We start from the raw sequence: 26,843 nt of genomic DNA, 5'->3' as shown, positions 1-26,843 counted from the left end.
CAAAAAAAAAAAAAAAAAAGAATCAGCCATCAAGTGGGCTGTCATCTGGGTTTAGCTGAAGGAGTTCTTAGTAATGGACTGATAGCTGAGACTCCCTGTCACCTTGTCTTTGTATCAGTTTTGTGATCTGGGTCAGGAATGCATCGTCGTCCATTTTCTATATCCAGCCATCCAGCCAATAGTCAGCTGTCATAAAGCTATTACTTCTGGTCCTCTCCTTTTATCTCACCCAAATGCTTGCAGGAATGCTTTCTCAAACCTCATGCTTGTAAATTTTCATGTGGGTGCCATTCATCAAACAAATCTGTTGGATATATATCTGTCCATTACCGTATTTGGGTTTTGAGTTTCCTCATCTCCAAGTCTTAATGATACCTATAAAGCCACATTTCACAAAATATCCTATATAGACTGAGACAGTCCTCAAAAAAAGGAATTCAGGGAGATGCTCATACCGTATTTCTCACCTTAGAGATTCATGGTGTCCATTTGCACATTAAAGGTGCTGAGACCAGCCATGGTGGTTAATGGAGGTAAGAAGATCACTTGAGGCCAGGAGTTTAAGACCAGCCTGGGCAACATAGTGAGACCCCATCTCTACAAAAAATTTAAAATGTAGCCAGGTATTTGCCTATAGTCCCAGCTACTTGGGAGGCTGAGGCAGGAAGATCACTGGAGCCCAGGACTTGAAGGCTGCAGTGAGCCATGATCATGCCACTGTACTCCAGGGCAACAGAGTGAGACCCTGCCTCAAGAAAAATAAAAACAATGCTGAGAGTTCCAACAGTATGTTCATTAGTAGTTTTCAGACCTATTCCAGAACATTTTTAAAAAAATAACAAATGTTACTATTATTTGGCAGAATAATGTTCCATAGAGTACAGTCTGGGAAATACTGCTGTTAGATCCTATTTACTACCCTTGTTGTGATTCAAAAGTCACATTGTCTAATCATTTTATTAGAACAGGTAATACTTAAGAGAACCTCTACCTTGTGTCTGATGTGTTAAGCTCTTTTCATACATCATCTCATTCATCCTAGCTATAGGTTTTGGTTAGTAGTTATCCCCATATGCATGATGAGAAAAGATTAGAAAGGTTAATCAGAATGCCCAAGAACAGACCATGAGTAAAAGGCAGATCTGAGACTTGAACCCAGCTAGTTAGACTCGACAGCAGGAATTGGCACACTTTCTCTGTAAAGGGCCAGATAGTAAATGTGGGTCATACAGTCTCTATCACACCTACTCAACTCTACTATTAGAACATAAAAAGCAGCCATAGACAACATACAAATAAATGAGCATGGCTGTGTTCCAATGAAATTTTCTTGTCAAAAACAGGCCGTGGGCCAGATTTATACTCTGGGCTATAATTAGCCAACCTTTGCTCTAGAGTCATACCTGATACTTGTTGACATGTAAAATGTTGAAAGGTTTTGGATTTTCGTGTTTCTGACCCCATTCTCAAGCATTTTCTTCTGAGAATCACTACTACTTCCTAGACTATTATTTTCCCCTCATTACACAGTAATCAGTTTCATTTCCTTCCTGGGTATTCCTCCTCCATCCATATTTGATTTAAAGCCTTACTGACAAGTCAGCTGATCTGCAGGCAAACATTTTTACATTTTTCTGTTTTTGTGAGATGTACTTAATGAATACCCCTGGGCAAGAGCCCATGCATGGTTCCATTAACTCCAACCCTTATCTAGAAATGGGGATCGCATTTTCCACATCTCTCAGTGAACTGTTATTCTCTTGTAGCCCCCTCTTCATTTCCCCACTTCCTTAGATCTCAGTGGGAAGAAAGCAACGAAAACCATTGCTCCAACTCTTAACATTCTGCCCACAACTGTATACCTTTAAAAGATGCTTCTCAAGGGCCGGGTGCCGTGGCTTATGCCTGTAATCCCAGCACTTTGGGAGGCTGAGGTGGGAGAATCACGAGGTCCAGAGTTCGAGACCAGCCTAGCCAACATGGCGAAACCCCATCTCTACTAAAGATACAAAAAATAGCCCGGCACAGTGGCTCACACCTGTAATCCCAGCACTTTGGGAGGCTGAGGCAGGTGGATCACAAGGTCAGGAGTTCGAGACTAGCCTGGCCAACATGGTGAAACCTCATCTCTACTAAAAAAAACACAAAAATTAGCTGGGCATGGTGGCGGGCACCTCTAAACCCAGCTACTCGGGAGGCTGAGGCAGAATTACTTGAACCCAGGAGGTGGAGGTTGCAGTGAGACAAGATCACGCCACTGCACTCTAGCCTGGGCAACAGAACATGACTCTATCTCAAAAAAAAAAAAAAAAAAAAGCCAGGCATGGTAGTACGTGCCTGTAATCCCAGCTACTCAGGAAGCTGAGGCAGGAGAATCGCTTGAACCTGGGAGGCAGAGGTTGCAGTGAGCCAAGATCACACCATTGTACTCCAGCCTGGGCGACAGGGTGAAACTCCATCTCAAAAAAAAAAAAAAAAGATGCTTCTCTTCTGGCTCTAATTTTAGTCCTGCCTACATCAGTTGCAATGGGCAGGGAACAGGGTCCCATCTTGGACACAACCTCTGGGAAGATGGTTCACTTCCCACTTGGTCAGTGAGGTCAATCTGTGACTGCTTCCTTGCCCCCGACTTAATAGGGCTTCACCCTCTACCATCCTCTACCCTGCCTTCCAGGGCCAAAAACAGATTCCTACATACCAGCCCCTCTGGAGTGTCTACAGTTCCTTATTTTCCAGAACATGGCATGTGGAACAAACCTGTCTCTCTCATGGCTCCAGTTGCAGAGCTTCTCTGTATTTTCAGGTCTGTTTCTTTAATTCTCTTGTCCTTGTGGAGCATGGTATGTTCCCTTCCTAAGAAGGTTTAGAACTCCCCTTGAGGTAAAAAGCTTCCTATGTTTCTGTACCTTACATTTGGGTAGGTTTTTCTCCCCAGTCTCTCCTGACTCAAGTCTTGATATTATCAGAATCCTATACCTTTTGGTTCCTTTTATTAGTTCTTCATCCCTCTCCAGGAGCTCTTTATTACCCAATAATTTACAACACAGGGAAGTGTTCTGTGACCCTTTAAACCCTTCTTGAGCATAACAACCCACTCCGCATAAAATGTATCTAGTTTTGGCTTTGCTGAGTAACAAAAATAAAACATATCTGGTGGTTGCTTGTAAGTGGGAAGACTGCAGGGCCCTGTAGCAGCCTCCTCAGCTTCCTCTCCTTTATGGAATCCTTTTAGTCCACTGGCTAAAATAGAAATAGAAATGCCTATTCCTGCTACCACCTTGACAGTCCCCATTTTAACCACTCTTTAGTACTTCACCAGCCCCTTAGCTGACCCAGTGCAGTAAGAGTCCCGCCTTCAACTTACACGTGCCAGCTCTAAGAACAACAGATTGTAAACCTCCCAACAATTAAAAAAGAAAAATATGAGGATTACAAAGCATCACATTTTTCCCCTATCTTCTAACATCTGTCACACAGATAATCCTATTTACTCCAGACTTGGCCCTCATACCCTGTGTAATTACCTTCTAAGAAAATTGCCACTGGCTGGTGGGCGTGGTGGCTCAGGCCTGTAATCCCAGCACTTTGGGAGGCTGAGGTGGGCAGATCACCTGAGGCCAGGAGTTCGAGACCAGCCTGGCCAACATGGCGAAACCTCGTCTCTACAATACAAAAATTAGCTGAGTGTGGTGGCGCGTGCCTATAGTCCCAGCTACTCAGGAAGCTGAGGCACAAGAATCGCTTAACTTGGGAGGCGGAGGTTACAGTGAGTCAACATCACACCACTGCACACCAGCCTGGATGACAGCAAGACTCCGTCTCAAAAAGAAAAAAAAAAAAATTACCACTAGCATGCTAGCTCTACAGAAAAATCATCAGGAATAAGAGAATGTGTTTCTATTTCTTTAGAATAAGAGTAAGAGCCTAAACTATACGGGAGAGAAAAAGGAGAAACCTGCTGCCGTTGCCACAGCCATGGTAAGCTGCTGACACTGACCATTAAAATATGATCGTTAGTGAACCCTGAAAACATTAAGCGAAAGAAGCCAGTGACAAAAAGACTACATGTTGTATGATTCTATTTTTATGAAAGGCCCAGAATAAATCAATCTACAAAGGCAAACTAGATTAGTAGTAGCTCGAGATGGGGAAACTGGGGTAACAGCTAAAAAGGGTATGGAATCTCTTTTGGGGGTGATGAAAATGTTTTAGAATTGACTGGTGATGGTTGCACAACTCTGAAAATACTGAAAAGTACATTGTGAGTGAATTGTATGGCATATAGCTCTATAAAGCTGTTACCAAAAAGAGTGTGTGTGTGTGTGTGTATATTATATACATGACTGCTTCTCAAATCAGGGATTTTATGATCAGATGGAGCATCTTATTTTTCCTCTGAACCAAAAACATTTTATTCAGGAAGCATCAGAAAATCTTGAGTTGAGGCCAGGTGCGGTGGCTCAAGCCTGTAATCCCAGCACTTTGGGAGGCTGAGGCGGGCGGATCACGAGGTCAGGAGATCGAGACCATCTTGGCTAACACGGTGAAACCCCGTCTCTACTAAAAATGCAAAAAATTAGCCGGGTGTGGTGGCAGGTGCCTGTAGTCCCAGCTACTCGGAGGCTGAGGCAGGAGAATGGCATGAACCCGGGAGGCGGAGCTTGCAGCAAGCTGAGATCCGGCCACTGCACTCCAGCCTGGGCAACACAGCGAGACTCCGTCTCAAAAAAAAAAAAGAAAAAAAAATCTTGAGTTGAAATAGAAATAGTAAAATAACTTGTGATACTCAATTGGGAGAAATTATTTTTAGGTAAAGTTGGTGAATGCAAAAGGTGCTCCCTAAAAGATGTGTAAGAGTCAGCGGGGGTACAGGAAAGGAGGCACTTAGTACATGGCTGGCAAAGGTGAAAATTAGTACAGCCTCTCCAGAGGCTTAGCAATGACTACTGAATCTCAGAAGATAAACATACATTCTGATGTAACAGTTTCACTTTTAGGATATACAGGCCTCTGTACAGGATAGTCCTCACAACATTATTCATAAAAGTGAAATATCAGAAACAAAGATATCCATTAATAGAAGACTGGCCTAATAGGTTACAGTATATTTATACTGGAGAGATACGAAAAAAATAAACATCTAAATGTTCAGCTCTCTGGATTTAGCTCCAAGATAATGTTAAAAAAAATGTGTACAGTATCCTCATGGGTTAAAAAAATATATAAATATATATATACACACACAGACACACACACATATATACATATACACACACAAAAAAAATGTATAAGGACCTACAAATTACAATTCAAGTTAGGGGGAAAGATATATAATCCCAGCAGTGAAAACTCATATCCAGACCAGAACAAGGAAATAGAGCTAGGGTCAGAATAGGCTTAAGAATATCAAGTTAGAAAAGCAACTAAATTTCTGCAAATGATCCTGCTCTCCTCAGCCAGTCTCTAGATAACAACAAATACTGGAATTATAAATGCAAAGGATCAGTGCAATTATCTCTACTGGCATTTGGGTCCTTCCAGATTGAACTGTCAAAAATTTTAGATTACTAGTATATAAGTAAAACAGCATTTGATTGGAAAACAGACTTTTCCCCCAAAGCCATACACAGTTTTGTAAGTGACAGCTTCAAAGGAAAACTTCAAAAACGGTTCAACCTGAAATTTGTCTTATGTTCTTCGCCCTTAGGCCAGAGTTCTTCGGGAAACCAAGCCAATCCCTAACCTCATCTTTGCCATTGAACAGTATGAAAAATTTCTCATCCACCTTTCTAAGAGGTCCAAGGTAAACATTCTCTTATTATGTTCTTCCATTCCCATTTACCTTCTTGACAGATCTAGCAAACTAAAGCAGCACAACTACAATGGAGGAAAAAAGACTCTGGGCCATTTGTGTTTGCCATCCCCCCTCCCCCCCCCCCTTTTTTTTTGAGATGGTGTCTCCTTCTGTCACCCAGGCTGGAGTGCAGATTCAAGTGATCTTCTGGCCTCAGCCTCCAGAGTAGCTGGGACTACAGACATATGCCACCACACTTACTAATTTTCCGGGTTTGTTTTTGTAGAGATGGGGTCTGTATTGCCCAGGCTGGTCTCAAACTCCTGGCCTGAAGTAATCCTCCCACCTCAGCCTCCCAAAGTGCTGGGATTACAGGCATGAGCCACCACACTCAAGCCTCTTTGCTGTTCCTGATCTGATGGCCTGAACCCCAGCACACAGAAGGAAGTGTGGGTGTGTGCTTGCTTTAGGTAGAAACAGAAAGGTTTCTCAGAGGTGCACTAAAAATGGCTTAAGCTGTTCTGGCAGGACCTATGAGTAGGGAGATGTCCCATGCTTACAATCCTGTCACAGGTGAACCTGATGCAACACATGAAGCTCAGCACCTCACGAGACTTCAAGATCAAAGGAAACATCCTAGACATGGTTCTTCGAGAGGGTGGCGAAGACGAAAATGAAGAGGTCAGTGCTGGCTTCTTGCTGGGGCCCAGCGAATCCCAGCCACTCCTCCTAGCTGCTTAGCAGCCTATCTGTGAGCAGTCAGAGATTAGTGGAAGGGCAACAGACTTGGAAAGGGCTAAAAAGGTGATCAGGCAAAGATGAGGGTCAAGGACTCTCAGAAGGGCTGTAAACTTTGGACCAATGAAGTTGCCCCAAGTTGCATACATTTTTGGTAAACACTTCCAGGAAATAGGTGGTAACAAAACAGTGTCCTGCTGTGGGTCCTCTTCCTGTTATCCTTTAAACTACTGGATGATGACCAGCTATAGCAGTCTGGCTCAGGAACTAGTTTACTTCTCAAGTCATGCCCTCATTCAAAGGCCACTCATTAGTTTGGGTTAAGGCTTCTTTCTTCAATTCATGCCAGTGTCTTATCCTTTTCCCTTGTGGTTTGTTCCTCTCCCTTTACTCTTACCAGTGACAGTGCCACATCCCCATCCCTGCACCATCTTTGAAACAGAACCAAATGTTTCCTTACTTCTAGCACCTAAAATTTTCACCTTAGGTTCGTCTGATACGTAGCAAATCAGTAGCCCACTCCCATTTCAAAATTGGAAGTTTACATACAAATGCCCTGGATTTCTGACTTCTCAAGAATTTTGAACATGCATTCTTCAGATGATCACATTCCAGGGTGTAATGTACCTGGCCCCATCCACTCCCTTTACCCACTTGGCAGCTGCACTCAGGAGAGTCATGTAGCACTTTGATGCCAATAGCTTCTTCTCTATCATGAGTTTCATCAGTATAGGAAAAGTCCTAAGAGAAGGAGGTGGTACTGCCTTACTCTACACTTCGGAGGACTCCTTCCTCTTCTTAGCGTAATTACCTCCTGTGAGTGGGAAAGGGGGGAAAGCATGAGTAACACAGGCTTTGATGAGAAGATGAGAGTTTTTTTTTTCTTCTTTTTATTTCCACTGCCTTGGAGCAGGTTTATCACGTTAGAGCATTACTTCTTTCCCCTTCTAGGGTACTGCATCAGAGCATGGTGAACAGAACAAAGAACCAGCCAAGAAGAAAAGGAAAAAATAAATGAAATGCCTGAGTTAATGTGAACTTTGGGGCTTCTGCTTCATTTTTACCCAACAAGCAACAATGCCCCTTGTCCTACAGCCCACATCGATGTTGGCATCTTGGTTCTGAACCCACTGAATTCAACTGCACCTTCAGTTAGAAGGAATCTTCCTGGCAGGTCCTGCTACTGAAAAATGGCTGGCCTTAGGCAAGCCCTTTTGCAAAAAGCACAGCTGAAAGCCTGAGTTTGGGAGCCTGCACCGCCCCGATGAAGCTCCATGGGAGCAAATACAGAGCCTCCAGGCAGTGCTATGGTCCAGGCTGGCTTCGTTTTTCCAAGGAGCCTTTGGTGAGTTCAATTATCTGGTAAATATCCAGCGCTTCACCTGAAAAATAGTGCAAATTGGTTAGGATGCCACCCCAATAACTGTAACTGAGAGCTCAGAAGTGAGCAAAGGAGCTTAATGCTAAGGTCAAAAAGGAGAGTGAAAGGTTGAGAACAATTGTCACGAATGGTAATGTTACATGTTAGGAGGGTCTGTTTTCTTTTTACATAAAATAAGTCTGTCTTAGATACATTTTAAATAGAAAATAAGCTTTCTGATTTACTTGTTTGGTATTTAAAGCACAGTTTGTTTTTCTGTCATCTAAGAATGCACTCTGTAGAATAAATCCTCTTTAAACATTTCTGCTGTGGTTGAAGTAGGGGACAGGTACAGGTAGAATATTTGAAGCTCTGCTGTGTTCATTTTTGAAACATCATGTCACATTCACTGTGGATACAGGGCACCTTATAAACTGAAATTAGCCTAGAATATAGCATGAGTCAAGACGGTGATCTCTGGGGCCCCAAGCTTCCTGTTCTGCAAAACCCACTTGCTAGTCCACCTCAGATCCTATTTGTAATGAGGAACAAATGCGTTGTGCTCACCCTGGGGAATCCCGTATCTCCTTTCCATCCCAGTTGGGTTGGAAGGGGTTTTACAATCCATGGTCACTTCCTTCCTGAGGCACCGGTCAATATCAACTGCACTGAAAAAGGCGACTGACTGGGGCAAGTCATTCAGACCCAGCTTGTAGGCAAACATGCACCTGAAAGAGACCCAATCTCCCCTCACAGTCATGCCCCTCCTGTGAACACAGACGCATCACTCCTGGAGCAATGACCCCACACCCCTTAGAGCAGGGCTTCCCCTGGTCCAACACCCCATCTGTTCACTTAGCTAAGTCAAGAAAGGTGAAGGTCCAGCACTGTCTTCCATCCAGCAGCCTAACCTCCCACTGAGATACTGAAATGCAATTATGGACTCAACACACTTTTTTTTTCCAGTTTGGTACACTTTATTAATATACGAAATCACTTCCAATTGGGCCAGAGTTTGAAGCATAAATGAGGACTTTTAGCTTTGTTAAGCATAACCCCCAGGAGATGATTAAGAGGGCAATGGGAACAATGTTGAATATTGTAAACATCTCTTATTTACCCAATAATCAGGATAGATCATGGTTCCCAAACTGGTTCTGAGTGGCAGATCAACATGGAACGGTAATATCATTTCATTCATCCATAAGAACTAGAAATTTTACTACAAGAAAATACAACTCAATATATAAAATATATAAGATATTTTAAAAAATCATATTTGAATGTCCCCATTAACAATGTTTTCTGTTAGCAGTCAAGTAACAAACTTTTGGCACTTAAGGAAACACTTATGGGAGAAAGAAAAACATCTCAATTTTCTATGAAATGAGAAAAGGCTTCTGTCATTTGATTTTCAAAATAGAAAAGTGTGAGTACCACCCTTTGGAGTAATTCCCCTAACCTCACAGCTTCCTCAATGATCAGTCTTGGTATTTGACATTTTCAAACCCAAGAACTCTTTTTTTAAGAAATTGAGGCTAGTCTTTTTAGGATTTTAACTTTTTAAAAATTAGAAATAAGAAGGTGAAACATTCACTTCTAGGGGGATGAAAACTCAAAACTGCCCAGTCTGGCCCAAGAAGCGCTCACCCAAAGCCCCACATAGGAGCACATGGCCAGGCTAGAGGCCATGGGCCCCGCATACCTGGTCAAGAGGTTGGTAATCTGCAGGGCCAGGGCAGCACGGTAGCGGTCCTCCTCCCGCACCAGGTAGCGAACTTCGTCATGGATGCTGATGCAGAAGCGCCCATCTATGGCAAACTCTTCAAACAGCCACTTCATGGCCACAAGCATGAGGTGTAAGTAGTCAACAGCAGAGCTCTGTACCACCCAATTCACACGGCTGGTCATAAACTGGGGAGGGAAAGTGGGCACAGGTGAGAGGGGCTATGCTACATACCAATTAACTCTAGGGTAGAAGCCCCAAGAGAAGCTTCACTCTGGCCCTACCTACGAACATTGGTAAGGTCCACAGGGAGCCTGTGCCCTGCCCTCTGCCCTGCCCTCCCCGGGGGACCCTCTGCCTATGCTCCAAAGGTAGCAAGATACCTCTCCCTGGACAGCCGAGGGCTCCAGGGCTCGGCTGATGCGGCAGCCCAGCACTGGGGTACGTGGTATGTCAGACGTAGCAATGCTCTCAAGCTTATTGAACATTTCTGACTCTGTGCCCCCCTTCCATGCCCGTTCAGCAACCACCTCCCACTTCTTCCAGTGTGACCTAAGGGACCAGAAACAGAGGGCAGACTCTGTCTTTCAGCATCTCAAAGCTGAAAAACAAAGCATCCAAGCTCTTCTGGGGCAAGCCCAGACCCCTCCCTCCATCCTTAACACAAAGAAGGTTCTTACTTCCTTGCAGTTTCTCTCTGGACCTTGCGCAGATCCTGCAGGGAAATCCAGCCATCCTCAGTCCTGTCCACTGGGAGGTGGAACTCCCTCACCAGCCACTCACCCTCATCTGACAGCCGATACCTGGGGGCAGCGTTGTTACCACTATCATTCCACAGGAGTGCTTCCTGTGCCACACCTAGTACCTTAGCATGGAATGTTCACATCACTTCAACTTTCAAAAACACTGGCATCATGCCAGTCTCCTAAAGGCTTTTATTCAGAGGAAGAAACAGGCTCAGAGAGGCTAAGTGCCTTGCCTAGGATCACGGAGCTAGAAAGAGATGCAGCCCAGGCTTTTGTAGCCCCAAAGCCTGGGCCACCTCATGGTAGCCCAATAAAGGACAAAGACTCCAGCACACGAGCAACCACTATTCCTACTGTCCTGTTTCTTTAGACACTGAATTGCCCAATGACCAACACGGGCCTTATATTCAGGAGGCAGCAAGGACCATCACTCTAGATTTGGGGGGATGGGGTAAGAATAGGCTACCCTGAAGGGGAGGGGGCATTTGTTGACGCAGAAAACACAACAGCCAGGCCTGGCTTACCCTTCTCAACTGCCACAACCCTAGACAATTCAGCTTCCATCTAACCTGCAGATCTCACGAGGCTTGTTGCCTGAAGGCTCCAGAGACCCGTCACTCACTTGTGTAAACGGCTTCCCTACCACCTACGCCCGCAGTCCAAACTCCTGTGACACTTTCAAAGGTGTCCACAACTAAAGCCCCACCACCTTTCTTGCCTCCACCAGCACATGCTGCTCACGGTATGAGCCTTACCCAACCTCAACTTTATCCACTGGATGATACTCACCTCCCCTTTCCTGCATTTACAGTCATCAACCACTATATCATTTATCACATACTTAACTTTTAGTTGTTCATAAGAAAGTTTCCACAATGAGCCAGCTAATTAAATGTGGACAATGTATTGTACCTCAGGAAGTTGTACCTCTCTTCCCTCACACTTTTGGAACCCTCCAGAGTCTGCTAAGGCCCTGAGCACACAGTATGCACTACTATGAAAGGAAACAAATTGGAGAGCTAGGCTAAGTAACCTGGAGGCCTGGTAATGCTTTCTTCTATATCAACATCAGCCTACATGCTCCAGTTTGCCACAGCGCCCTCCTGTCAACTCCTGTCTTCCACCCACTCCATTTGCTCTCATTCCCTGTAGGCATCTGAGTTTGCAACCCCTATATTATTGATTATGCGGCATAATCAGAATTGTCAAGATGCTACCACTTGGTAATAGTAAACCAAAAGTATAGCTTTACTCCCATGAGGAAAAACTGTTTAAGGCTGACTATAAAGCAAGCAAATGTCACAACAGGACAAATCATCCCGGAACTAGGTTACACAGTTGTGGAAGGAGAGGGGCTAGGTGAGGGTTCAAGTAATGGGCACGAGATAGAACAGATGGGAGTACTAAAGGACAGTAAAGCAGGCCTCAGGTCCTGGGTGTTAAAGTGGATGGGAGAGGGACCCTCACCAACGGAGGCCCTTGGTGACGGCATACATCTGCTGGGCCTTCTCAGCTGCCTCCTGCTGTGTGAGCCGGTGGTTAAACTGCATTAGTAAGCGCTCAGCAAAGGGCTGCCCAGCCCCATAGATGCGGCCGTAGTTGAAGACTTTGGCATGCTCACGGCTGATGCCCACGGTAGTGGCTGTCTTACTGTGTAGATCAGTGCCCCTGCTCTTCCTGCCCTGCAGTGTCATCCACCCAAAGGCTGTGCAGCCTGGAAGATAAGCAGGAGTGAGAAAACTCAGGAACATTCTGCCCAGTGTTCATCAAAACTGTCAATATGCTACCTGAGGGGCTGGGCTGCCCCAACCCCGGCTCCTGCTCACCATGCATGCCGGCAAAGTGGGCGTCTCCAAGCACAGCTGCAATCCACAGCTCTTGAGAGTCCACATCAGCACCTACAAGGGTGTAGCCAGGTGGGGCCTGCACCATGGCTTTCAACTCACTGCCTACTCGGTCAGGCTGTGGGAAGAGTGAGATACCCAAATGAGACTCCTCCTACCCTATTCCTAGAGCCAGAGTTGACTGAGAGCCTTTCCTAAGGGAATGGCTTTAGAGAATGCCAGACAGCACTGGTCAAACTCCATAGTTCTAGAGACAGCTACCTATCAGCAATTGGAGTGACAGGTAAAGAATCTACTCTATGCCTAGCACTATGCCAGACCCCTCACCTACATGGTCCCATCTAAATTCCATGAGAGCTGTAGCTATTACGCCTGTCATTGGCCAGGAGCAGGTGCCCAGAACACATTTACTGAAGGAGTGGACAGGAATCATGAAGCCAGATTTTCCTGTCTTCCATCCACTCCAAGATCTGGGTCAGGCAGTGAACTAGAGTCCTGCCTGACCCCAGATCACAGGATCCTTTTCATGCTCCTCGCTAAATACCTAAAGGCCCTCAGAGCTGAGTTTCTATAGACCTGGGAGAGGAAGAGCAGGGGCCAGAGGTGCAGATGACACATACCCGGGCATTGCTGGCGGTGAGCCACGTGGGCTCCACAGCCCGGCGAGTGATGGTGCCGGCAGTCACCACTTGGGGCAGGATGGCCCCATAGAGGCCTTCCTCATCATAGTCGGGGTGCCTGGTAGGGTGCAGGGGAAGGAAATGGGTCTTAGTTGCTTTGGCCCTAGGACCTACCACTTCACCTCAGTTCTCCTATCCTTACAACCACTCAGCAGACCATACCTGATCACAGCACGGGGCAGAGCTGACCTGGGCAGCCACACCACCATCTGGGAGCTGTGGGGACAAAGTGAGGCTCAGCACAGCCATGGGAAGCAGAATGCATCCCGCATCCCACCATGGCCCTCACCTGCCCACCTCCTGGACTGCTATACTCCTACCCAGCCTCACTAACTGGACTCAAGGTGAGCCCTGGCTCAGCCAAGGCCTGGGGCCCTGTGATATACCAGTCAAGAGCATAAGCCATCTGGGAACCAGCCAGGCCTCTGAGTGAGCTCCTGCTCCTCTCTGGGGGGCATCCATGAGGCACTCCTTCCACCACTGCCTCTTCCTACACACAGGCAGACTTCACCATCCCAAAACCCACTCTGCTCACCAGAGTGTGCTGGTGGCCACAACCACCTTGGAAATGGCCTTCAAGATGAATACATTTGCCATTCCTGACTACAAGACCCAGCTCCCAGCCCCCAGCAGGCTTACAGGCCACCAGCTCTCCATGGTCCTCAGCCATATCCCATGGCTCTAGCAGTTACACCAAGAGGTTCTGTTGGGAGCTATGAAGGGCTCTCATGGTCCTACAGCACCATTCTTTTTACATTAACAGGGAAACTGAAGCTAGAGGGGAGACTTGCCCAAGGTCCATGGCACCAGGACCAAAAGTAGCCAGGCCTCTGGACCACAGCTAGGCTGGCCCTCTGTGGGAATCCAGGGTTAGTCAGAGGTCCCTGGGTGGGAAGAGGGGGGAAAGGCGTCCCAGGACTCCTCCCATTGTGGCCCACCTGATACGTTTATGGGCGTTCCTCCAGAAAGAAATCATTTTGTTGATTTCCAGAGCACGGGGCCCACTGGCACCTCCTGGGCCAGCCTGCAGGGTGCCATCCTCCATCTTGGGCAGGAAGTCCTTGGCAAAGGGGCTTCCCACATTACAGCTATTACCATCCTGGACAGAGCAAAGGAAGCAGCGGCTGGAGGCAGGTGGCAGACCCCCGGGTGGGGAACCAATGTGAGCACCTGCACTCCTCCCAACACTGAGCCCAGAACCTCAGCAGTCTGAGGCAAATCCCTGATTGCATCACACATGCACAAATGCGCACACACACATGCGCACACACATGACCCCTAGGACACAGACACAAGCAAACCTGGCTCCCCACATAGTGACAAATCGGCAGAATCTATCACGTACCAGATGTGCCCCTTGCCACCCGACTTTCATTAGAAAAACAAAAGCTGAGACATGACAGTATGTACCTGAAATCACACCCTGTCCCACTACTAGTCATTCCCACAAAAAGGATAGTCTCAGGTGTGTCACTCTGAAGGCCTGCTGTGGGCCTTGAGCAGAGTAAGGACACACCACAGGACAGGCCATGACCCAGGACACACCTTGTGAGGCAGCTTGAAAAACCAGCAGCCAGGGATGTCCACATCGTTGTAAGGTCCGTTGCCATGGTGATAGTTGGGCTGGCTGTCCTTGGGGCTGCCAGGGGCAGTCTGTGGGGGCCACACACCTAGATCAGGCCCTGTTCCAGCACCTGCATTCAGCAAGGGCCAGGGGGTAGGGAGTGGGAAAAGGGCCTGAAACTGTCATCAGCTGGGAAATGACAAGATGGCCATGAGGTCTCACTCAGGCTTTCTCCTCGTCCTCCAACATGTGTGGGGCCTCCCAGGGACAGGGTGGCATCTCCAACCCCCCTAAGACCTAGGGAACTCTGGCTGGGAAGAACTACATGGGCAAGAGGAAGCCCATTCCACCCAGCACCCACCCAGAGAACCCCTGGGCAGGCAAACTGCTCACCAGAGCTAGCGGTTGACCTGACACTGCAGCTCCCAAGTTCTCCACCTTGGCCTCAGCCTCCACTTCTAAGTAATCCAGTTCTTCTACCTGGAGTGGTCCAAGGACCAAGAGAGTGAAGCATGGGACTGGGTAGGTCCCAATCCACCAGCCCCTCCCTGCATGGTACTCAGACACCGCAGGTCAGTCTGGGGTAAGCCACCAGTGCCAGCCTCCCACCCAAAAAGGCTGCTCCTTCCCTGGGTGGAACACAGAGACCTCCCCTCCCCAAAGCTCAGGTTCAGAGCCTGCCCTCACCGTTTGCCATATGGCACTACTGTCAGTGAGCAGGAACTCCTCAGCCAGGTCGGCCTCCTGGGGCGTTAGCTGCTGCTTCCCCTGTTCGAGACAGTGCTTCTTGTACAGGGACTCGATGGCTCTGGGCAGAGAACAGCAGCAGCAGCCTCTGATTACCATATGCCCACTGTGGGCCAGGCAGCTTGCTGGTGCCTTCCACAATTCCCTTTGTTTAGTCCTCAGAATCAGCTCTGAGGCAGAACCAGACAGCACTTTCCCCGCGTTTTAGACAGGGATTGACAAACTAAAAATGACAGCACTCTGGCAGCAGGCTGGGGTTTAAGGCCTTGTCTCACTCAAATCCAAGTTCCTCTTACACTACAGAACTCAAGAGAAGTTCTGAGAGCACAGCAAGAGGACAGAACCCAGGGCCCAGCTGCAGGCTGGCTCTTGCCAGCTTACCTACCCTTGGGCTCAAAGGAGCAAGGCCAGTCTTACCCCTTTTGTCCCAAGGCCCTGCAAGAGACTCAGGCTGCCTTGAAAAGCCAGGACTCGTAATTCTGGGCCACTGTAAGTTTCTCCCCAACACCTGCTTGTCTAAAGCTCAGGTTCTGTGATCTTAAACAAGTCAACTGAGCCTTTGTCAACTACAACATGGGGATAACCATTCTAGCTCATGGGGCTCCTTGGGGAACAAATGAGGGAAGCACTGCTTGGCCCACAATTATCACTCAAATTATATAAACATTTTTTAAAAAGCCCATCTCCCTGCTACTTGTAACAGCCCTCTGCATGTTCTTGTGAAGGCAGCTGTGCTGCCTGGCCCAAGAGGAAGGCCTTTAGTCCTCCCCACTCTGAACATCTCAACGTACTCCCTCCCAGGGCCTCTGAGATCCAGAGGGTAAAGGTAGCCATGGAAAAAAAAAAAACGTGAACCCAGACGCCTTTTTGTGTGTGTTTTTAAAAATTTTTTCCTTTTTTGTTTTCCCTTCTTCTGAACCCAGACTCTTGAACCCAAACTCTTTCCACTAGCCTGAGCTGACCAGCCAAGGGGGTCCCTAGGCTCTAGCCCCTTCCTCCCCTGAGCCTGAGCCTTACCTGTAGGGGCAGACCACCCCAGCTGATTCCAGGGTGGTACCTGTCGGGAGCTTGGCCAGGTTGTCCCGTCGCCCAGGCACCAGGTAGCCCCAGCCATGACGCTCTGAGTAGTGCAGAGGGAAGCCATCCCAGGTCAGTGCCATGAGTTTAGGTGTGACCCGCATCTGCAGGCTGAGGAGGCTGGGGCCTGGGGTCCATGTAGGGTCGTCTAGCCGGGGACAGAGCTTCCGGTACCATCTACGTCCCACCAGGAAGACAGCAGTGTCACAATGGTAAGGGCAGTTGTTGGGGGGAAGGTTCTCTCTCCCACAATATGCCCCACCCACCCTCCAAAGCCCTGGGGCTTTCTGGTGACCCCAGCCTACAGCCACCATCCCCTCCTCTGGGATGCTTTAGTCAGGACCCCCATGGAATCCTCTAGAAGAATATTTCAAAAGCAAAGACACTAAGTCAGTCCCATTGCACTAGTCAGAAGCCAGGACACAAAAGCATACCCTGGCCCAGGGCAGGGTTCCTTCTCAAGCTCCATTTCATCCAGTGTAACTGACCAGAGGAGGGAGCACATCTGCCCTCCCCACTCCTCTAGAGAAACACCAGTCCTTCTGGGTGCTCTCTTGCAGGCTGTTCACCAGAGTTGAGCCCAGGGTGAAGCTAGGAAGGCACTCAGGACACTTGCTCTCAGGGTCATGCAAGTGCAAAGTTGGCACCCTGCTGCTCACCCTGGCTGCCCTTTTTCTCATCTCTGCCACCCTATGAGGCTCAAAGGAAAGGGCACCTTCTCAAGGAAAGCTTCTTGATTTATTTCCCCAGGCAGAGTCAGAACTACTTATGGACACTAGCTGTACTAGCTGGTCTACATGCCTGGCTTCTCCTAGAAAAAAAGGAACTACTGGAAAGGAGGAGCTATGCTCCAGTCTGTACACCCAGTGGCTGCCACGGGCCAGTGCACAGCAGGTGCTCAGAACAGTGCTGAATGAGTCCAGTAAGCCAGTCCAGAGTAAGCAAATGAGAACAGGACTGGAAGACAGTATGAATGAATGGCAGCAGGTCAATAAGTACACATGTGCATGATGCCTCTGTGCCAGAACCCAGACCAGGTCTGTCCTGAGAACGGCGCAAGGGTGGACTCTAGATACACTGCTGGGGGTGGGCTGGGCTCACCCAGGGTGTCCAGGAAGGTGCTGGGGCCGCTTGGGCAGGAGCTCTGTGGTCCCCTTCAGCTTCTGCAAGCAGGCGCGGGCCATGACATCTTGTTGAAACTCCTCCTCCTCACTGCGGGGGCCGAGGTCTGTGAGGGTGGGGGAAGACAATCAGGAGCAGGAGAAGGAACTCTCAGTAAGACCTGCTCCCACCCGCTCATCTCCAGAAGGCTGGAGCAACCCTTTCCAAGGACCCCCTTCAATCACAGGACCTTCCCAGCGACAACCCCTACCCTACCTCTACCTCCTGCCCATGCTCCCCACCTTCCTGATCCATGGGATCACCAGGGGCCCCAGCCCCCTCGATGGGCAACTTGCTGGTTGTGGCTGGCTCCTTCTTCACCTTCTTAGCTTTCTTTTGCTTAAATTCTTGCAGGTCCCACTCCAGGTCCCAGAGCCAGGGGTCTTCTTTGTACCTACAGAGTCAGTCCACTAGGGCAGGGCTAAGGCTAAGCCGAAGGCTAGACCACCCACCTGCCAGTCCCCTGCCTAGATCCTGCCCACCCAAGGCCTGGCTACCTCTCTCCTGAGAGCAGCTGGCAGGCATCGTTGGCCAGGTCCATCAACGACTTCTTCATCTCCCGCTGGAGCTCCTCATAAGTGCCCTGTGCCTCTGCCAGGTAACGTTCCCAGTTCTGGTTGACAGGCAGGTAGGAGACACCCATCTCCAGCATGCCAGCCAGAGTCACTGGGTGGGGACACCTTGGAGGCAAACACCAGCAGCTGCCATAAACGACCACAGGAGGCACGACTTTGGCCCAATCCCTGAGCTGGTTTAGCAAGCCTCAACCGAGCCACCGACATGGCACAGCTCAAGTCAGACAAGGCATTAAATCCCAGCTCACTGTTACTCATCCCTGGGTAAGTAACCCCATCTCTTGGAGTCTCAGTTCTTTCATCTATAAAATGGGAACAATATCATCCCCTCCTCAGGGGTAATGTGGGAAATATAGATGGCGAAAGTGAAAATGGCTGCCACACATGGAGTAATGACTGTGTGCCAGGCACTGTGCTAATAATCCCATACATGAAAAACATGCCTGAACCTCACAACTTGGGTGGTAAAATACAGTTGACCTTTAAACAACACAGGTTTGGATCGTGCAAGTTCACTTACACACTTACTTTCTTCTGCCTTAGCCACCCAAGACAGCAAGCCCAACCCCCCTCCTCCTTCTCCTCCTCAGCCTACTCAACGTGAAGGACAGAGATCTTTATGATGATCCACTTCCACCTAATGAATAGTAAACACATTTTCTCCTCATGATTTTCTTAATACATTTTCTTTTCTCTCACTTACTTTAAGAATATAGCATATAATACATACAACATACAAAATATGTATTATGTTATCAGTAAAGCTTCTAGCCAACAGTAAGCTATTAGTAGTTAAGCTTTGGGTCAAAAGTTCTAGCCAAATTTTCTTCCCTTCCTTCTTCTTTCAGTATCTTTGGTACAAATATACCTGAATTTTCAGCTACACAAGGGTCACTTCATAAGATGGACTCATTAATAAACATAAGCATGACGTACATGAAGCCCTTGGTTAAGGAGAAGGTGCATAGTAAACCAGGACCATGCACATGAAACACAAGCACAATTCCATGGCCCTCCCTTCCAGGGCTTCTGTAGAAATCCAGAGTCCAGGGCCCAGATGGACACCACTGGACAGAAGGGCTCCATTCTTTCAGCCTAGAAAAGCTAAGGTCCCCAACCTGAGATAGAACCAGCACCACCTGATTACAGCAGGCCCGGGTACCAGGAACACACTGACCCCCAAAGATTCCCACATGGGCTCCCCCTCACCTCTCCAAGAAGAGCGGTAGCTGCTCCTGGAAAACCTCATGGGTGGCCCACACGTCCTGGGCACAGTACTGCATCAGGTCCTGGCACAAGGTGACAGGAAGGCGCAAGGTGGGCAGCCATCCCATTACCACCACCAGGTCTCAGGGTCAGGCCTGGCAGTTGTATCTCCCCAAGCGCAGCTGGGGGTGTGCCACAGCCCATCTCCCGCAGCCCTCTCTAGCACCATACCTGGAAGTTCTCACGAATGTCCTTCATGGTACCCTTCACGAACAGTTCTCGAGGCTCCTTCTCTAAGGGAGGCCCCCCTACATAAAGTCTGTGCACCTCTGCTAGACTGTTGACACTGCTGATGTCCAGCCAGTCCCAGGATGAGATCTGGGGAACCAGAGCAAGGGACACGGCAGATCAGCTTGGCCTCGGGCCAGACGGGCTGGTGAGGGGGGTCCCAAGCACTAGGTTCCTGCGCACTGGCAGTGTGCTCTCACCGCTGGGCCTCTTCTGGCTTTCCTCTGGGACTTCTGGCCTTGCTTTGTGGGGCCCTGGACCTTGTGCTTGCCCTGCTTGGCTGCTATCCACAGACTACGCTGGAAGCTACTTAGCCCTGAGATGGCCATGTGCATGCTCATGGTGTCCAGGAAACGCATGCGAGAACCCTGAGGAGGAGGAGGAAGAAAGGAAAGGGAAGGAGGGAGGCTGCAACTGTGGGGCCAGCCCACCACTGCTTAGTGGTGTGGACCTCCAGCCCCACCTCAGCTCCTCAAACAGCCTCCCCTCCCAGCACACAGCCTCCAGCACAAAATACAGAATCCTCATGTTTGTTCATGCTTGCCCCATCACCTTTAAGGGGCCTGCCTTCCCAAATCCTAGCCACCCTTTAAGATGCAGGCCTGGCTCAAACCCAACGTGCAAGTCCTTCCCAGCTTCCAGCAGTAGCTCCGAGCAATGTAGATACAGAGTGGCCAAAACAAAGCCTTCAGGGCTATCTGGTCTGGCCCCAACCCTGTCACTCATAAGCTGTGTGGCCCTGGGCATGTCAACAAGGCTGTCTGAGCCTCAGCACCCTCAGCTATAGGCTAAGGTTGCTCTCCCCTGCCCGGCCTGTCTCCTAGGGCTGCTGTGAAGATACAATGAAAAAACACTTCATAAAATTAAGAATTGCCACTACTATACACCAGGCAGAGTACTGAGTGTTTGACATGTAGGCATTGTTCCAACCCTCCTATTAATCCTATGAGTTTATGTTATCTCTGCCTTTTTATTAAAAAAAGGAAACTAACACTTAGAGATGTTAAGGACCTCATAGTAGTCATCAGTGGTTACGGCAGGAAGTGAGCCCAGGCTGTGGCTCAAAACCTTTAAGATCCATGCTAGGCTGGGCGCAGTGGCTCAAGCCTGTAATCCCAGCACTTTGGGAGGCCGAGACGGGCGGATCACGAGGTCAGGAGATGGAGACCATCCTGGCTAACATGGTGAAACCCCGTCTCTACTAAAAAATACAAAAAACTAGCCGGGCAAGGTGGCGGGCGCCTGTAGTCCCAGCTACTCGGGAGGCTGAGGCAGGAAAATGGCGTGAACCCGGGAGGCGGAGCTTGCAGTGAGCTGAGATCCGGCCACTGCACTTCAGCCCGGGCGACAGAGCGAGACTCCGTCTCAAAAAAAAAAAAAAGATCCATGCTAAGTTCTAAAATGCCACAGAGATAAAGGCCATTATTACTTTGTGACAACTTAGGTCCTATACCAGGCTTTCCCGGGGACATAAACAGCTAGGCACAGGGACCAGAGGCACAGCTGGTCAACAGACGGGCCTTGTGGCTTCAGCAAAGGCAATAGAGACACTTGCCAGGAAAGCAGTGCCTTCCCTAACCACTGAGATTAGGGCTCCTGGCCCATCCCATGCCAGAACCTGTAGCTGGCCCCAGGAACCTTACCTGGATCAGGTACTGCTCCCTGATATGAGCTCGGTCAAAGGAAACATTGTGCCCCACCACTAACTGCTCCTGCCAATCTCTCTGGGTGGGGCTGCTGGCACCAGCAGGGACCTCCAGGGGGATGAGGTCAGCCGGCGACAGCTGGCTGGTCCAAGAGTAACGCTCTTCCACCAGCCGCCGGCTGCACCAGGAATACCTGAGGGAGGCGAGAGGCAGGCAGGTTCACCATGGAGACATTAAACTTCCACTCCACAACACCCACTGCACACCTACCACCACATGCCAGATGGCGTACTGGCAGCTGGGGACACAAGTGAGACCAAAGGGTGCTCCTAACTCAGCTACAGGTCAGGTGTAGCAGGGTGGGTGTGTGTGCTGGTGGGCAAGAGCTACAAAAGCTTCTTTAAACTTCTGCACATAAAAATGGAACTATTGGGCTATTAGACCTACATGCAGGTATTATATTACAGCCTGGGCCATCAAGGTGTTTGCTAGACCCAGTGTTCACTAAGTCTACATCTAGCTCTGAGGTTTTATGAACATTATCAACCTCTTGTGTCTATAGGCACAAACCAACTACTGTTCAAAGTGCTAGTAAAGGAGATAAGACAGTAACAGAACCGAAAGTGGAGATTTTTTTTAATTGAACTGGCAAAAAAAAAAAAAAAGACAAATACTGCACACATGTACAGGATGAATCATCTCACGGCTGAAAAGATTCTGGGGGACAAAGAACAAATCACACACCTTGGAGAGTCTCAACCTCAGAGACCAGGGAAAGTGCCAGAATGAGAAAATGTATATGCATGTGATAAGGTGGGGGTGGGAGGATAGGGGATGAGTGCGGCCTGTTGGGGGCCTGACACTGATACAGTAAAAGGCTGCAGTTTGCTCAAGATCCACAAGGCTAGGTGTAGGGGAATGGCCACTGAAGAAATGCCTGTTGCAAGCCACAGATTGTTCTCAACAGTCAAGGCCCAGTCAGCATCAAAGTGAGTGACGAGGCCATGTGTGGACAACACTGCAGAGAAGGAGCTCCTTGCAACCTTTATGGAATGGAAGAGGGAGTATCTGCCTCAACAGATTCAACACATATAAAATTAATTTCTTTCAAAGAGAAAGCAAGAGGGTCCTAGTTTTAAACCTGACAAAATCTAACTCATACTCCAAATGGTGAAAATAAGCCAAGGGACTAAAAGAAATTCCCCCCCACCTTTTAATTCAGCATGTCAAAGCCCTTACAACACAGACAAAAAGGCTAAAGAATACCAAATAGTTGAGGCCATGGTGATAACAGGGACTTTGGTTACAATAAAAAGCCACACTGGTGTCAAGATGCAGCTCTGCAGCTGTGCATAAAGCCATCTCATTATAAACTAGTGATTAAAAAGAAGAAAGCCAAATTTAAGATGAGTAGGGATCTATGCCATTAATACTAGTTTTACTGTGAATCTCAGATAAATGTTCATGGCTGGAGTGATGTCCCTTTAGCCTGATGGCCAAAGCCCTTACCAACAGCCTTTGGGAACAAGCTGCCCCGTGGGAGGCTCAGAGCTGACGAAGGCTTCTCCTCCCATTGTAAACTGTGGGATGGTCAGGTACCTAATGTTACTCAGTTAAGGGGCGGGGGCATGCCCAGGTTCAAAGTGGACCGCTATTAGGGCACCATGTGGCACCCACCTCCACCCACCAGTCAGACTCCTAGGAGGAAGGTCCCAGCATAAGCCCAGGCCTTAACAATGACTTCTGCCATCAGGCCAATGCCCTGAGTACCACTGGCAAGAATGGAATGAGAATGAGGGCAGAGAGGGAAGGACAGGGAGGGAAAGGAGAGGTAAAAGGAGAGAAAGGAGGAAGAAGAGAAAAGCGGACTTGAGGTAACTTGGCCAAAAATGACCAACAGATCAAAAAACAAATCTTTCTTGTCACTGATTTCCTAATTTTCTTTCAGCCACCAAAGCCTACTCTATCTTTCCAAATGATGGCCGGTATTCCCCTTTACTTTGACCATCGAGTTACATATTCTAAGTAGTGTGATTCTCATTGTAACTGGAACTCAATCAATGCAGAATCATCTAGTTTTGCTCTTTTCAGCCATTAATGCCTACCTTATCTATTTAGCCATGTTTTCACCATTTTCAACTGCATATTTAACATTTCGCAGCTTTCTTTACAAAGATGTAGCTTCCAATAGGAATAAAGAAACTGCCAACTTTTTTGCTGGCCATGCCTGAAAGCATTAAGGTTGTAAATAGTATTTTAATCCTGGAATGAAGAATAAAAAAAGGGGAGAAACAGTACTGCCATCATTGTTTGAAAAAGAAACTTGGGTAGCACTTAGAAAGTTATTTAAAAAGAAAAGAGAGATTGGATATACTTGTTTGGGACCAAAATGCCTGCTTGGAAGGCTGGGGGAAGGAAGCAATGTTTCTCAACTAGGGTTGGTCAACCAGATGCCGCCTCAAGGGGGCATGTGGAAACGTTGGCGGCGGGGGCAGCAGGGCGGGGGGTGTTGGTCTGGCGTTTATGGGAAAGGCCGGGGATACTAATGTCCTATACTGCCTGGGACAGTCCCACAAAAGGGAGCTTTCTACTGCCCAAAATAATTAATAGCTCCCCAAATAGAAACACCGTTCAAATGACTTTTCAGACTAACTTCTCATGACGCTATTAGGGGAGGGGGTAAAGGCACCAAATCATGGTGATCTTAAGTGGCCTCCCACAGGTCTCATCTACAGCGCTCTACTGTGATTCTCCACATGGCCTTTACTGCCTGACATTTACTTGGGTATTTGCTTACTGCCTGTGATCTACCCACCAGAAAGTGAGTCCCACATAAACAGGGGTCTAGTCCTAATTCACCACATCAGTGCTCCCTACGTGAGCACCCAGCACATAACAGGACCTCAGTAAATGTTCACTGAAACAAACTATTAAGCTGGGCCCCCATGCCTGCTTATGTCCCCAACCCTGCCCCTACTTACCAGGCCGAGGGGGATATGGCCACCGCCAATGTGGGGCAAGTTCCCTCTGCCAAGCAGACCTCCACGTCGAACACCAGGGCCCGCTCCTCGGGGATGGCCACGGGTACGGCCTCCCCCTCGGGGCCGTACCGGGTCCAGCCCTCCGCCCAGGCCCAACCCGGGGGCTGCGGGGGCAGCTGGGCCTGCAACAGCGAGTTGGCCGCCTCCAGGTAGGGCAGGCTCTGCTTCTGGGCCAGGAGGCGGAAGTGCTGGTCCAGGTTGTCCCCGTAGAGGGGCGGCAGGCGCAGCTCCACGTCGGGCAAGGGCGCCGCTGGCTGCCCCCAGAGCCCGTGCTTCTGCAGGTGTTCGACGCTGCGGCGCACCGCGGCCTCGCCGGGTATCTCCCCTCCTTGCCCGAAGATTTGCTCGTGCAGCCCTTTCGAGAGCATCTGGATGTGCAATGGGTTGTGCCGCAGCTGCCCGCCCTCCGAGGATGGCACTTGCGGCTGCTGCTGCTGCAGCTGCTGCTGCCGCCGCCGCCCGTCGCTGGGGTCGGACGCGGGGACGGAGCTGGAGACCCAGCGCCCCGGAGCTGGAACCGGCCCTGGCACGACGGTGGCGCCGGCCAACTTCCTCCAGAGCAGGCGGCTCATGGTTGGTGCAGGGACCCCCACGCTGGGAGTCAGAGCACCTGGCTTTGGACTCCAGCTTGGCTGCTTTTACTGGCTGGAAGACGTGGAGAGAGACACGTCCTGTCTCTGCTCTCCTGTCAGTGAAATGGGTTTGACCATGCCTGCCTTCCACCCCAAATCCTAAAGGAGACAGATGATATAAAGCGTTATTTTACCATACATGTAAAAGGTGTATTCATAGTCACCATTCCTTGAGCATTTACTGCGTCCCCAGCACGTGCCAGGTGCTTCCGTTGCATTTTCTGTTAAGCCTCAAAACTTGGGAAACGTCAATACCCCTCCTGGAGGAACCGGGGTCCACGCAGCTTCGTCAGTGGACCCACGTGGGGAAGCCGAGGGCAGCGAGTAAGAGAGCAGTATCTGCGGAAGGGCGACGCGGCTTTGAACCCCGCTTCTGGCTCTCTCGAGCTGTGTGACCTTGGGCAACGCTCCTTAGGCCCTGATATCCTACTCTGTAAAATGGGATTACAGATTCTGCCTGTCACACAGGGCCGCTGTCCGGAGCACACAGGGCGCCTACGTCTTGCGGCCCTGCTCTTGGCAAGCAAATGGTGGCTGCCATTACCGCGACCGGCGTGGCCCGAGAGCCTAGCGTCGAGAGGTGCCAGAACCCGGATTCGAACCCGTAAGGTGAGCCGCCGTCCCCTGGGACCTCCACCCACACCTGGACCACTGCCCAGCCGGCCGAGGGCGTCCTGCAGCGGGCGTGGGCGGCCACCCCCGTGAGCCCCGCCGCCCGCCTGCGCCCGGCAGAGACGCCGCGGTGCGCCCTGGGACGAGCCGCCGCCCTGCTCCGGGCCTCGCTCCCTGACTGGAGAGGGAGGGGCCGCGCCGCCGCTCAGCGACCCGGCCTCCCCGTCGCCGAACCCGCCGGAAACCTCGGTCCGCACGGTGCTTCCCGGTCTGCGGTTCCCCCGACCCCAGGCCCACGGCGCGGCGTCCCCCTACGCGCGGCCTTCGCAGCCTCGGGGTGGCGTGTGGCCTCCACACGGCCAGTCCGCTTCGCTGGCAGAAGCAACTTCCCGTCTGCACCCGACTAGGTCCCGCTGCTACCCGAGAGGCAAGCGGGAGACTCCCAGCGCGACCAATAGGAGGGCCGCCAATGGTGCGATCCGCCCGCGGGGGGAGAAAGGGGACTTCTGGGTGGGCTCTCCCTGCGGAACACTGAGAACTAAAGGCCAACCTCCCCCTCTCAAAGAGCAGGTGGGTTGGTCCCGAGCTAGGCGATGGGCGGAGGTAACATTTTTATGAGTCGCTCAAGAAGTAATAACAACGAGGTGGCCGCGTGGCCTAATGGATAAGGCGTCTGACTTCGGATCAGAAGATTGCAGGTTCGAGTCCTGCCGCGGTCGTAGGATGGTGTTATAACTAACTTTTAGTTTGTTCCCTTTCAGTGAATGAAGTATTTAGACTATCTGAATGTAGGCGCCGCGGATTCTCACCGCAATTCAAAGACGTGTGGAACGCGAAGATCCGCGGAAGTAACCACTCCCACCCACCACGCCCACAGGTCCCTGCGAGATTGCCCGCCTACCTGTCTCAGCGGAGGCACATTTCTAAAACGTGCCAGGTCTCTCACACCCCGTCGCAGGTGGAGGAAAGTGGAGAGGGCGGGGTATCCTATACAGTAAATCTCAATTTATACTCAGTTGATCGTTTCCAAGAGTTGGGGCTCGCTAGCCGTAAGCAAGACTCTCTCCCTCGCCCATCCCCCTGCTGCCTCCTCGCCTCCTCGTCCTGAGCAATTCTGATGGGTAAAAATGTTGCCTTCCGTTGAACCTGAATGTTCCGGCAGATGCTAGCCTCCAGCCCCCAGCGCGGCTGGACCTTGTCCCCCTCCCCGGCTGTTTCCGGTCTCCGCATCCGTCTTCTGTTGCTCCAGGTGCTTCAACAACTCTCAGCACTCGGTGGTTGGTGAACTGTGGCAAAGTGCACGCAGAACAAGGTCTACGTGATTAACTACCGCCTGAGGGTTGGGGTCTGGAGGCCCAGCTGCACAGATGAAAGGGAGGCTCGGAGACGTTTAGGACCAGCCGAGA

At 49.8% G+C, this 26,843-nt stretch overlaps 2 protein-coding genes and 1 non-coding gene across 6 annotated transcripts in view; 2 read left to right on the top strand and 1 right to left on the bottom strand.

Annotated features, from left to right (window-relative positions):
• Positions 1 to 8,343, top strand: part of FANCI (Fanconi anemia, complementation group I) — an 85,034-nt gene extending 76,691 nt beyond the window's left edge. For 2 of the 3 annotated variants that reach the window (XM_011948315.1, XM_011948314.1), the window contains 4 exons: positions 3,910 to 3,978; positions 5,708 to 5,803; positions 6,368 to 6,475; positions 7,484 to 8,343. In XM_011948315.1, the coding sequence (XP_011803705.1) occupies positions 3,910 to 3,978; positions 5,708 to 5,803; positions 6,368 to 6,475; positions 7,484 to 7,546 (336 nt within the window). In that variant the 3' untranslated portion in view covers positions 7,547 to 8,343. The remainder of the gene's footprint in view (positions 1 to 3,909; positions 3,979 to 5,707; positions 5,804 to 6,367; positions 6,476 to 7,483) is intronic. The other variant, XM_011948313.1, reaches the window with a different exon arrangement.
• POLG (polymerase (DNA directed), gamma) lies at positions 7,402 to 25,871 on the bottom strand. 2 transcript variants are annotated; one of them, XM_011948317.1, is made up of 23 exons: positions 25,695 to 25,871; positions 24,134 to 24,924; positions 21,150 to 21,345; positions 19,707 to 19,874; positions 19,450 to 19,596; positions 19,222 to 19,301; positions 17,935 to 18,117; positions 17,680 to 17,831; positions 17,378 to 17,504; positions 16,217 to 16,453; positions 15,140 to 15,260; positions 14,846 to 14,932; positions 14,434 to 14,541; positions 13,827 to 13,987; positions 13,051 to 13,104; positions 12,829 to 12,946; positions 12,191 to 12,326; positions 11,832 to 12,078; positions 10,299 to 10,421; positions 10,002 to 10,170; positions 9,598 to 9,806; positions 8,460 to 8,620; positions 7,402 to 7,914 (listed from the first exon to the last, which is right to left on the bottom strand). In XM_011948317.1, the coding sequence occupies exons 2-23, from the start codon at positions 24,763 to 24,765 to the stop codon at positions 7,838 to 7,840; spliced, it is 3,693 nt and encodes a 1,230-aa protein (XP_011803707.1). In that variant the 5' UTR covers positions 24,766 to 24,924; positions 25,695 to 25,871; the 3' UTR covers positions 7,402 to 7,837. The 2 variants fall into 2 exon arrangements, with proteins under 2 accessions (XP_011803707.1, XP_011803706.1); XM_011948316.1 differs by having other exon boundaries at positions 25,683 to 25,857.
• A 212-nt stretch (positions 25,872 to 26,083) lies between these two features.
• On the top strand, positions 26,084 to 26,156 carry TRNAR-UCG. Its single transcript has one exon. It is a non-coding gene; the product is annotated as a tRNA-Arg (tRNA).
• Positions 26,157 to 26,843: the final 687 nt, after the last annotated feature.

This window comes from Colobus angolensis, unplaced genomic scaffold (assembly GCF_000951035.1).
Source record: "Colobus angolensis palliatus isolate OR3802 unplaced genomic scaffold, Cang.pa_1.0 Scaffold278, whole genome shotgun sequence".
NCBI classification, from domain to species: Eukaryota; Metazoa; Chordata; class Mammalia; order Primates; family Cercopithecidae; genus Colobus; species Colobus angolensis.
The sequence above is the reverse complement of the archived record's forward strand: the minus strand, read 5'-3'. Positions and strand labels throughout refer to the sequence as shown.

What these genes read in the sequence shown, in the direction of transcription:
- POLG (XM_011948317.1), bottom strand. Translation starts at nt 24,765, where the DNA reads ATGAGCCGCCTGCTCTGGAGGAAGTTGGCCGGCGCCACCGTCGTGCCA. An exon ending in CAGCTGCTCTCAGGAGAGAG is followed by an intron (nt 17,832 to 17,934) that starts GTAGCCAGGCCT and finishes CTGACTCTGTAG; the next exon opens with GTACAAAGAAGACCCCTGGC. An exon ending in CAGGTCAACCGCTAGCTCTG is followed by an intron (nt 14,542 to 14,845) that starts GTGAGCAGTTTG and finishes TGGCCCCCACAG; the next exon opens with ACTGCCCCTGGCAGCCCCAA.